The 11,961-nt window shown below is 47.6% G+C and overlaps 1 protein-coding gene across 1 annotated transcript; it reads left to right on the top strand.

Annotated features, from left to right (window-relative positions):
• Positions 1–657: 657 nt before the first annotated feature.
• On the top strand, positions 658–11,867 carry PPT1 (palmitoyl-protein thioesterase 1). Its single transcript, XM_050932207.1, has 9 exons — positions 658–767; positions 3,209–3,318; positions 4,833–4,960; positions 5,427–5,497; positions 6,704–6,806; positions 6,911–7,001; positions 7,738–7,836; positions 8,738–8,809; positions 10,303–11,867. Exons 1-9 carry the CDS (start codon positions 668–670, stop codon positions 10,423–10,425), a joined length of 897 nt encoding a protein of 298 aa, XP_050788164.1. The 5' UTR covers positions 658–667; the 3' UTR covers positions 10,426–11,867.
• The last annotated feature ends 94 nt before the right edge of the window (positions 11,868–11,961 follow it).

Genomic DNA, 11,961 nt, shown 5'->3' with positions numbered 1-11,961 from the left:
CTCCCTCCATGGCTCTATTACCCCACTGGCCCCCTCATGGCTCTATCACCCTCTGACCCCCATTGCCCCTGCAGCCCCTCCCCCATGGCTCCATCATCTCCCCTTTCCCCCCATGATCCCGTGACCTCTGCACCCCCCTCGGATCTATCACCCCACTGCTCCTGCAGCCCCCTTCGCCTATGGCTCTATCACCCTCTGACTCATCCCTATTGCCCCTGCAGCCCCTCCCCCATGGCTCCATCATCTCCCCTTTCCCCCCACGATCCCCTGTGATCTCTGCACTCCCCTCCCCCTATGGCTCTATTACCCCACTGCCCCTGCAGCCCCTCCCCCATGGCTCCATCATCTCCCCTTTCCCCCCACGATCCCCTGTGATCTCTGCACCCCCCTCCCCCTATGGCTCTATTACCCCACTGGCCCCCATTGCCCCTGCAGCCCCCTCCCCTCATGGCTCTATCACCCTCTGACCCCCATTGCCCCTGCAGCCCCTCCCCCATGGCTCCATCATCTCCCCTTTCCTCCCATGATCCCCTGTGACATCTGCAGCCCCCGCCTCCCCCACGGCTCTATCATCTCCCCCTCCCCCCTCAGTCCAGGGCGCCCCTCCACAACCCGCCTCCTCCCAGCTGCCCCGCCCACCTGCTGCCGGGTCATGTGACAATCCAAGATGGCGACGCTCAGGCTGGTGCCGGTGGCGCTGCTCACCTGCCTGCTGGCCGGCGGGCGCTGCTCGGGCCCGGTGCCCCTGGTCATGTGGCACGGGATGGGTGAGCGCTGGGGCCGCCGCGAGGCCGGTGCTACCCCCCCCGGCGCAGGGGGGGCGCTGCAGGGCTGAGGGCGGGTTGTAGGTCTGTTGCTGCCCCGCCAAGGGCTGCAGGGGTGGGGGGTCAGGCTGGGGCTCAGCCCCAGGACTGCAAAGGGAGGGCCTGGGGGCCCTTGTCTGACCAGCCTCCCCGCCCCCCGAGAGGAAGTTGGGGGCGGAAGCGGTGTTTCCGTGCACTGCGAGCCTCCTGTGCAGGGCAGCCTATGTAATTCTCCGCGGTGCTTTTTACTGCTTCCCTGCTGCATCTCTCGCTTCCCTAATCCCAGCTGCTGGTTTAGAGACGGTGCCTGTGTGCAGAGCAGGGGTCGGCAGCCTTTCGGAAGTGCTGTGCACAGTCTTCATTGATTCACTCTGATTTAAGGTTTCGTGTGCCAGTAATAATTGTAAGAAGGTCTCTTTCTATAAGTCTAAAATATATACCTAAACTATTGTTGTAAATAAGGTTTTTTAAATGTTTAAGAAGCTTCATTTAAAATAAAATTAAAATGCAGAGCCCCCGGACCAGTGGCCAGGACCTGGGCAGTGTGAGTGCTGCTGAAAATCAGCTCGTGTACTGCCTTCGGCACCCGTGCCATAGGTTGCCTACCCCTGGTGCAGAGCATGCTTCCCTTGAGAGATCATGGGATCTCCGCTCTTACATGGGGAGGGTGGAAAGCAGGTTATTAGCCAGTGTGCGCACAGGTTCAAACAAGCAGCTGTGCACTCTGCCCTAGTGACTTCACTTTTGGCCACATTTCAGATTGTCTGGAATAGAAAAAACACCCCCACATTCATCATGGGACTCTCATTTAACTGCCAGGAGGGTGATACCACAGTGCAGGCAACACCCTTTGCTTGTGAAATGGGGGATGGAAGAAAGCAAAGTAGTGAGAGATGTGTGGGAAGTTGGACTGTGAATGAAGGATCAAGGTGGCCTCTAAAGAGTTGAACTACTCTGATGCCAAGCACCCTTTGGGAGAGTTCCCTACTCAGTTAGCTTCTATTTTAGGCCCTGTCTACATTACGAATAACATTTAAACATGGTTGTGATCCAGTAACATTGTCATGTGCTTTCCTTTTGCCTGCAGTTTCACAAACCAGTTTTAACGTGGTTATGTTTTGTAGCATGGGCAGGAATTCAAATAAACACTTTGATAGCTCATTTACAAATAGAATTATCCCCACTTTTCAGACGGCAGAACTGAGGCAGGTCTCCGGTAGAGCTGGGGAAGCCAGATTCCCAGTCCAATACCCTCTCCATTTGATCATGTTGCCTGCATTTTTTTTTATTACTGGAGATAAGCATTGTAAAGGATCGTTCAGCCTAATAATAGTAATAATGCTTATTGCTTTTACAAACAGTAAGTATTCCTCATAACATCCTTGTCTAGATATTAGCCCTGTTTACAGGGAGACTTGGGCACAGAGAGCCTTGCTCAAGGCCTTAAAGAAAGGCCCTGTAAAAGCCTGGACAGAAATTAGGTTTGGAAGGATTAGATTTGTATTGATAAGTGTTGGTAGACACCTATTTCACTGTATGCATGAAAACTGACGAAAAAATATTTCCATAAATGAGAACTAAAATTTACAGATAAAGTAAGAAAAATGCTGCTTTGGAACTTGTTAGAGATTTACGGGTATTTACCTGGTATATTTTGACATGTTGACAACTTGGTTTTAATGGTAATAAAGCTTTAACTTTACAATCTCAATGTCTGTCATTAACTGATTGACCTGCTCCAGTTGTCTATACCCCACCCCCCCATAATTTTGCACAATTGTGAACATTTAAATGGCTAAAAAGCTTAAATGGCTAAAAAGCTTAATAATAAACAATGACATTGGTCAAAATTATATATATAAAAACTGAATTCTGCCACACTCAATTTATATGTAGGAGTTCCTAGCTCCCAGGCCTAAGCGTGGACCACTAGACTATGCCTCTGGAAGTGTCTGGGCCAAAGATACCACAAATAAGATATTCCTGTGGGAGCAGGGTCCTGAACCTCTGTAGGATCGTGTATAGACTGTTGTTCAGTCAAAATGGAAAGCATTGCAGCAAAGAATTTCCATAAGGATGGGCATAAGGGAAACACCTCGAAGGCTGGGTAAGAATTCAGCGTCCGTGCTGGCTTTAATATTTGGATAGTCTAAATCAATATCGTGAACTTATTAGCAAGAAAGTGAAAGGAGGCCACCGTGGGCTGGAACCAGGAAGTGCATTCAAATGGTTCATTTACAGAGGAGGCTTTGTTTAATAAGCGTGAAACTTAGCTGCTTTGACACTTGAAAAAATGCATGCTGCTTTCCCTGGTGAGGTTGGAAGTTTGGTATTCAGCACCTCAGCTATCCAGTGTGTGATAGTTTTATGATATTTGATGAAAATTTCCTTTGTTCTTTTTGCAGGTGACAGCTGCTGTAACCCTGGAAGCTTAGGATACATTAAAAAAATGGTGGAAAACAAGATACCAGGAATTTACGTTCTGTCGCTACAGATTGGAAACAATGTGGTAGAGGTAAAGTCACAGTTATCTTATGTAAAGCTTCTGCTTTCATTGAGTATTACTGGTTAGTGATCACTGTGGACCCTTAAAGGTGCTGTAAATAATTTAGTCTCTGCTTTTGACAAAGATCCATAAAGATCCATAAAGACACAGGCAGAGCTTTCACTATTACCTTTTTACTATATCAAACGTCTTTGTCTTGGAGAAACTGATTGAGTCTAGTTAATCACATGTTGAAGAAAACTAGGGATGTGACAAATCCCTGATTCAAATTGGATTCATATCCAAATCCACTGATTAGTGTTTTGAAATCTCTACAGTAGGGGTGGGCAAACTATGGCCTGCAGCTGCATCCAACCTGCCAGACGTTTTAATCCGGCCCTTGAGTTCCTGCTGGGGAATGGGGTCTGGGGCTTGCCCTGCTCCAGCTGGGGAGCAGGGTTGGGGCCACTCTGCGCCGCTCCCAGAAGCAATGGCATGTGCTCCCTCCAACTCCTATGTATAGGGACAGCCAGGGGACTCCGCTCCACATGCTGCCCTCGCCCCAACTGCTGCCCCTGCAGCTCCCATTGGCCGGGAACCGTGGCCAATGGGAGCTGCAGAGGCAGCTCCTGCAGCTAGGGCAATGCGCAGCAGAGCCGCCTGGCCATGCCTCTGTGTAAGAGCTGGAGAGGGGACATACTGTTGCTTCTGGGAGCAGCCTGTACCCGAGCCACCCCTCCACGCCCCAACCCTGATCCCCCTCCTGCCTTCCAAACCCCTCGGTCCCAGCCTGGAGCACTCTCCTGCATCCCAAACTCCGCATCCCCAGCCTTACCCCAGAACCTGCACACCCAACCAGAGCCCTCACCCCCTACACCCTCTGCCCCAGCCTAGAGCTTCCTCCCACACCTTGAACTCCTCATTTCTGGCCCCACCCCAGCCCCAATTTCGTGAGCATTCATGACCTGCCATACAATTTCTATACCCAGATGTGGCCCTCGGGCCAAAAAGTTTGCCCACCCCTGCTCTACAGCTATTAGCTATGTGATGAGGTCCCATGCTTTTTAAGGGAGATATTCATCTCTTCCTGTGTGTTAAGCTAAGCGCATGTTTTTATTTAAATTCATTTTTATATTGTATTTTACTAGTGTTACAAAGATATAGCCTGGCTTCTGCACACCTGTATTGTTGACTGTGCTATGTATGGCCAAGAGGCTTACATTACTAGCTAGTGTAGTTCTAGTAATAGCTATCACAATAATGGGTGACATGTCTTGTTACCTGGATTCATAAAGGGTGCAGGTAAGCCTTGGCTTTGTGGAAGTCCAGGGAGGATCCAAACTTTAGAACAGGCAGGGGAAATATGACAACTTATGGTTGGGCTGGGAGTTCACAAAGGGAGTCTCATAAAATTGGGGCCTACCTAGAACTCATGGAATTTAAGGAGAAATCTTAGTCCCTATGAAGAACAAGAAGATTAAAATTAATGTATTAGCCCATTGCAAAGATAATTTGCCCATCTGTTCCTCTGGCTTATTCCCCAGGATATGGAGAACAGCTACTTCATGAATGTGAACAAACAAGTGATGCTGGTTTGTGACAAACTCGCTAAGGACCCTCACTTGCAAGGAGGATACAATTCTATGGGATTCTCCCAGGGAGGCCAGTTCCTGTAAGTTTTCAGTTGGATTTAGTTTAATTTATTTATTTTTGGGCAAATGTTTTAGGTTACAAAAGTTCAGGTGGGAATCTCCCTTTCCCCCCAACACCTTCCCATAGGGTTCAAAATAAAATGTAAATAAGTATTCTCTGGGCATGAAGATTACATTTATTTTAAAATACTTTATTTTTATGAGTCTAAGAACTGTACAATTATAAACTAACCTTCATAACACCTTTGTAACACAGATAAGATTTCTTCAGATGGGGAAACCGAGGCACAGAGCCATTAAGGGTAATATTTTCAAAAGCATGTAAGTCCCATTGATGGGACTTTGGATAACATTTCAAAAGTCCCTAAGTAAGTAATTTAAAGCTGGTCGCAGGCAGAGCTTGAATACGGTTATTTAAAGTGCTATATACAAGCAGCCTAGCATCTGTATAGGAGGGGGAAGCTAAACCCTTTCTCTTTTCCCCAGGAGGGCGGTGGCACAGAGATGTCCTTCTCCTCCAATGTTCAATTTGATTTCCATTGGGGGGCAGCACCAAGGTAACTCCCTCTTTGGTTTTTAGAGTCCTCTGTGTCATCCCTGCTTCCTAAACCTACATATAGCAAATGGAGAGGAAGCGGCTGGTGGGATAAAACAACCCCTCTTCTCCTGCCCCCAAAAGCCCCCTACAGAGCCTCTTTTTGACCTACTTTCATTTGAAATAAAATAACTGGATACTTTTGCCTGTCTTCTGATTGGATCTGATCACTAGGCAAGTGCTTGTTGTGTTCTGGGCTGATCTTGAGTCAGAATTAATGTCTATCCACGAACCAATTAAAGTAGTTCTAAGCTAAAATAGGGACAGACAAATGTCATTCTTCAGGATGCAAACTGGCCACTTCAGGGGTCAAGAAAGAATCTTCCTAATGTATGTGACTATCCAATTAGCCAGGTAGCTCCCTTCTACCTAAGTCAGAAGCATCATCGATTGGCTATTGTTGGAGCAGATACTGGACTGCAGAGAACAATAGCCTGAGCTGGTGTAAGAGCTGCCACAAAACTAAACTTATTTAGATTGGCCAAATTGTGACTGGGTGACAGGGACCTGAAGCTATCAGCTTTTGAAGTATTAAGCTCCACGGAGGGAGAATTATTATTCAGGGTGGCTCGAGGTCAAATGAGTGATAAAGGGATGAAATTCAAGACAGGAAAATGGCTAAATACCAAGGAAAACTCCTGCCAGTGAGAGCTCCAAGGCAGGAGTAATCATAGAATCTCAGGGTTGGAAGGGACCTCAGGAGGTCATCTAGTCCAACCCCCAGACCCCTAAATGGCCCCCTCAAGGATTGAACTTACAACCCTGGGTTTAGCAGGCCAATGCTCAAACCACTGAGCTATCTGGGAACTGCTGGAAGCCCCATGGTATGAGTCTCTGTTTAGTGCACTATGCACAATTGTAGAGACTATGCTGCCAGGAACAATAGTGCGGCTTCAGATCACTAAAGAGCTAGGAGGCCTCTCCATTTATCTCTATGACCATCTTCTCCATAATGATGCCCTCTGCTGGTCAGCTAAGGAATATTCTCAGTTCTCTCCATGTAATAGTGCCTTGCGGGCAGGCTGTCTGTAATGGGATTAGAGACAGCTGGATTCCTTGGAGAAATTCCAGTTGCTGTGTCAGAAGGAGGTGGTTCTTCATTTGTGGTTGCAATTCAGTGGCTTTCAGTACTGACCACTGAATAGAGTTGCACATCTTGCTGCCCCAGGTGTGTTTGGCTTTCCACGCTGTCCCGGGGAGAAGTCCCGCATCTGTGACTGGCTCCGAAAGATGCTGGACCTTGGCGTGTACACGAAGGTGGTTCAGGAGCGGTGAGTATGTTCGGCGGGGGACTACGCAGACTGCAAAGGCTGAGGTGAGATGCTCCTTTGGCCTGTGTGTTTCCAGTGTGAGCTTTATTCTCTCTCTCATCCAGCCTAGTGCAGGCAGAATACTGGCATGACCCTGTGAAGGAGGAGGAGTACCAGAAAAACAGCATCTTCCTGGCTGACATCAATCAGGAGAAGGTACGGGCAGATGCCATGCTCACAGCTCTGAGCCTGGCTTGTGATTTGGGATGGCTTCCCTTCATTGTTTTCATGGCTGGGGTCTTTCAGGTTTAACTCTTTGGTGGTTCTTTCCCTTGTGGTGTAGGGATGGCCAAAAGGTAGCACCCTTTGTCCCGGTGTGCCTGGTACAGTTCCCAGCGCTCTTGCAGATATTTTTACTTGTGGCGCTCTGCACAATAGCTGCTCCACAGCATGGCAGCAGAGTGGTGACCGCTGCCTTCTGTGTAATAAGAATCGAGATTTGTATAACTTCATTTTCAAAGCAGATTGAAGTAAACAATTAATCCCCACAAACTCCCTGTGAGGCGGGGGTGGGAGGGTTCCCCATCTGTGAAATTGTATAAGTGACATCATCATAGGAAGTTGGTGTCAGTGCTCGGATTAGAATGTGGGGGTTCCTGATTCCCAGTCACGCATTTCTAGTCATGCATTTCTAGCATTGTCTTGTGCATCTGTCCTGATTAGCCCTAGACCAAGCTGAGATCATGGGCTGCCCTTTCCCTGACGGAGAGGGAGGCAGGCACTGCGGTGGCTGGGTCAGGAGCCTGGCATGCTGAGAGCAACAACCCAGCTTCAATGTGTGACAAGCATGTCATGTGTTTGACAAAGTTGTGGCTGCCTTCATCTAAGTGAGACTCCAGACTGCCTTATTTCTGACAAGATTCCATTGTTTTTGTTCTGACATCTTTCCCAGGGCATCAACGAGACCTACAAGAAAAACTTGATGGCTTTGAAAAAGTTTGTGATGGTGAAATTTCTCAATGACTCGATGGTAGACCCTCCAGCCTCAGAGGTGAGCAACTCCTCCAGGTGCTTGGGATAAGGCAGTGAGGCGGGAGCTTTCACTTGCTAATGTCTTTGTCTAGTTTTCTGAATGGTGCCCAACTTTGAATACAAATCCAGGATGCAGTAACCAAAACTGGGTCCACTAATGTAGGTCCAGCCAGTTTCACAAATAAATTGGGCAAAAGAAAATCAGAAAAGGGAAGGGAAAATGGTCTTAGTGCGGTCATGATGCTCCAAACTTGTAGGTCTCTGGCAGACATCCTCAGGGAGAGAAATTCTTCAGACAGGATCCTTGCACCAAAAAGTCCCTGTGATGATCCAGATCTGTTAGAACCACTGTGTAGAGATCAGACAACTTGACTAGCAATAACAGCCTTGGATAGCTATGGTGGGAGGGTAGTTGCTCAAATACATCATGGTCTAGATTCAGACTTCCTTGTATCAGATTAAGCACAGATGAACCTTGTTATAGCACCTTTAACTTCACCCTACCATGGCTCTGAAAGAATAGTGTTTGTTTAGGGGTCAGACACAAGGTGGTGGTTGGAATGGACAGTACCTGATTTATGTTGGCAGTGTAAGCCTAAGGATGAGCATTTCATGCTCTGAAGAGTTGCCGTTATCTATGAGATGCTAGGTAAGGACAGTATTGGCACTCAAACTTTTTAACTGGTTTTGTAAATCAAGGGTTCTTCAGACGTTAAAGTTTCTGTCCTGCCCTTTGATAGCAGGGCTCTCTGGGGTTTATTCAGTCTGAAGAAGTCATGGGTGGATTCAAGTGGAGGCAAGGAGCTCCATCTCTTCCTCAGTCAGAGGAACAGTCTGCCAAGGAACAGGCCTCAGTGGTGAGATGCAGAATAAGCTTGTTTCTACAACAGCTCTGTTGTCTCCTTGTTTTTCTTCTATAGTGGTTTGGATATTATAGAAGTGGGCAAGCCAAGGAAACCATCCCCCTGCAGGAGACCTCGCTGTACACAAAGGTAAAGAGCTGGATCTTCTATGGAAGAACCTGCCGTCTCCATATGATTGCCAATTTTGGTTGGACATATTCCCGATGCTTTCATCACATGACATCTCATCTTTAATTAAAAATTAATCTTTAATTCCTGGAGACTCCAGGACAATCATGGAGGGCTGGCAACCCTATGTCTCCACTGTAAGTAGCTTAAGCTCTACCCAGGAATCTTGGCAGGGTTCCACCATCTAGCTTCTCTCTCTCTCATAAAAGAGATTGTATTTTGTATCTGAACTTAGTTCCCATGAAAGGAAAAAGTTGGATCTCCTGATTAACCACAAGATACACACTTTTTTCCCCATTGAACAGATAAGGGAACTGAGGAGCCTCAGTACCTCAGGGTCCCACAGAAATCTGTGTCAGAGCAGGGAATTGAACTCCAGCCTTCTGAATTATAGGCCAGCACGCTGACCTAGCCTTTCTCCTCCAGTCTCTGCTGGAGAGAACTTAGCTGAAAAGTACTTCTCCAGAGCAAAGTTAAGCCTTTGGAACAAGCTAGGTTGCACCAGATAAGGGTTTATTTATTTATTTTTTTAAGAGAGTCCCTGGTATTCATATTTCACTTTGTATGGCTTGCACAATTTCTTCAGCCTACATACACCATCTTAAAACTGCTAGGCTACCAATATGAGCAATGTGCTTAATGCTGATCTTGTTTACACTGCTCTAAATCAGGAGTAACTTCAGTGAAGTTAAAAACCTATCTAAAAGTGGAACACACACTACCAGCTGATCACAGCCTCATGCACACATTGGCCAGCTAGGTTGCCTCTCCCTTTGGGTGCGAGATCCCTTTTAAGTGAGGGAAAGGAATGAATGCTTCACTGCAGCAACCCATGAACCTGGCCCATGGCCTTCACAGCAGGATGCAGGGAATGTTGTGAGTGCCCTTGATAAAACACAGCACTGCATCCTCAGCCTAGCAGGTAGTTTTGAGGTGGGGAAGACCTGTTTCCTGGGGCCTGTCCTAGTCCAGCTTTCATTGCACTTATGCAGTTCCCTCCTTTTTAAATAAGCTGTTGAAAGCTCATGCTTCTCACAGCAGCACATGCACCATTGCATATGCCATGTAATTCCCCCACGCAAAGAAAAGGGCTATTTCCATATAGCCTGAACTCCAAGGGCTGTTGTAACTGACCCACACCTATTCTCAACAAAACATTGGTCTCTTCTATTGCAGACTATAGTAAAGGGCTCCCCTGCTTGGTAACGATGGGGGAGGGGCAGGGACAGCACTTGAATTCCAGAAAGAGAGAAGGGGAACTCTTGTAAATAATCAACGTCTGGAAGTGAGAAAATAGTAAAGAATAGATCCTAATGCAAGATACGGTGGGATCCACACTGTAGACAATGACTAACATGGCTACAACACTGCAAACCACCACCTAAGTCTCCATGCTTAAAGTTATTTAAGCATCTTTGGTAGCCTACTTTCATGCTGGTCGTCTTCTCTTGTAGGATCTGCTGGGGCTGCAGCAGATGGACAAGGCAGGAAAGCTGGTATTCCTGTCTGTGGCAGGAGATCACCTTCACTTTTCTGAAGAGTGGTTTTATACAAACATCATCCCCTTGCTACACTGAAGTCAATGTGTGTCAGCAGCCTGACAAGAGACGGCAACTTCCTTCAGACCAAGCTCCTGATACAAGGCTGAGGAAGTCACCCTGTCAAGTTCTAACTTGGATCCAATTGCTGTAGCTAACTAAGCTGCCACTTACTGCATAACAGCACGTCCCCCATGCTGCAGCATGGTATGAGGGCTAACCAGGTATTTAAGGGCATACTAGTCTGCTGGCTGTTGTCAGAGTCCATTAGAAATGGCACGGATTAAATTTTAGTAGGTTTAAATTTAATATGCTATTATGGTGCAGCATATGGTCTCAACCCAGACTAGGTATCTGTGTTAGTAAGTTTTGTATGGTTTTCAGAGAAGCTAATGTAAGTGCACCAATCACTTGCTGGAGCATAGTTCAGTGGTTTTCAAACTTCTTTTCTGGTGACGTAGTTGAAGAAAATTGTCTGTGCCTGTGACCCAACAGAGCTGGGGATGAGGGGCTCGGGATGCAGGAAGGGGCTCAAGGCTGGGGAAGAGGTTTGGCCTGTGGGTTGGGGATGGGAATGAGGGGTTCAGGGTATGGGAGGGGGCTTCGCTGGGGCAGGGAGTTGAGAGTGCAGGAGTGGGTTAGGGCTCCGGGTACAGTCTCTGGGGTGGGGATATGGGTTTTGGGGGGGGCTCAGGGCTGGGGCAGGAGATAGAGGTGTGGGTTTACCTCTGGCAGCTCCTGGTCAGTGGCACAGTTAGGGTGCAGAGGCAGGCTTCCTGTCTGTCCTGGCACCATGGACCGTGTTGTGCCCTGAAAGCAGCCAGCAGCAGGTCTGGCTCCTAGGTGAAGGCATGCAAGCAGCTCCACAGAGCTCTTGCCTGCAGCCCCAGCTCCCATTGGCCGGTTCCCGGCCATTGGGAGTTCAGAGCTGGTGCTCAGGGTGAGGGCAGCCCACAGAGCCCTGTGGCCCCCCCGCTTAAGAGCTGACCTGCTTCTGGCTGCTTCCAGGGTGCAGCATGGTGTCAGACTCAGAACAAGTAGGGAATGCTAATTTTTACTGGCTGGCTGCCAGGGTCCCTGGGTGCTGAGCAAGGCACCTCAGTACTGGGTCATGACCCAAAGTTTGAAAACCACTGGTATAGTTTAACAGCTGAGCCATTTGAGACTGGGTAGTATCAGTTCTAACCATATTCCTGTCCTTCTGTCAGGATACTTAGGTTAATACTAACAAGCATAACTAGTTTAAGTAAGGCCCATAGAATGAGGACCACTACTTAGATTTAAGGACACGTTTGTAGAAATAGGGGGAAAGATAGCATTACAGCTGGGGGAAGGGGTGCTGGCTCATGGGAGAGAGTGGGTTCTCATGGGATTAAGTTTTCAATGATTATTAAAAGCTTTTTGATAGTTGTCAGCTGACTAGCTACTGTTGTGCACTGGTTCAATGTTGATTCTCTTTAATAAAGAATGTTTTACAGCTACCTAATGAACTAATAACCTCTCTTACTGCCCTGCCAGTGACAGATTCCCTTCCTCAGCTAGGAAGCTAGCAGCATGAATTTGAAAAAAGGAAAG

Source organism: Gopherus flavomarginatus, chromosome 22 (genome assembly GCF_025201925.1).
Source record: "Gopherus flavomarginatus isolate rGopFla2 chromosome 22, rGopFla2.mat.asm, whole genome shotgun sequence".
Classification (NCBI taxonomy): Eukaryota; Metazoa; Chordata; order Testudines; family Testudinidae; genus Gopherus; species Gopherus flavomarginatus.
This window is presented reverse-complemented; position numbering and strand designations above follow the sequence as displayed.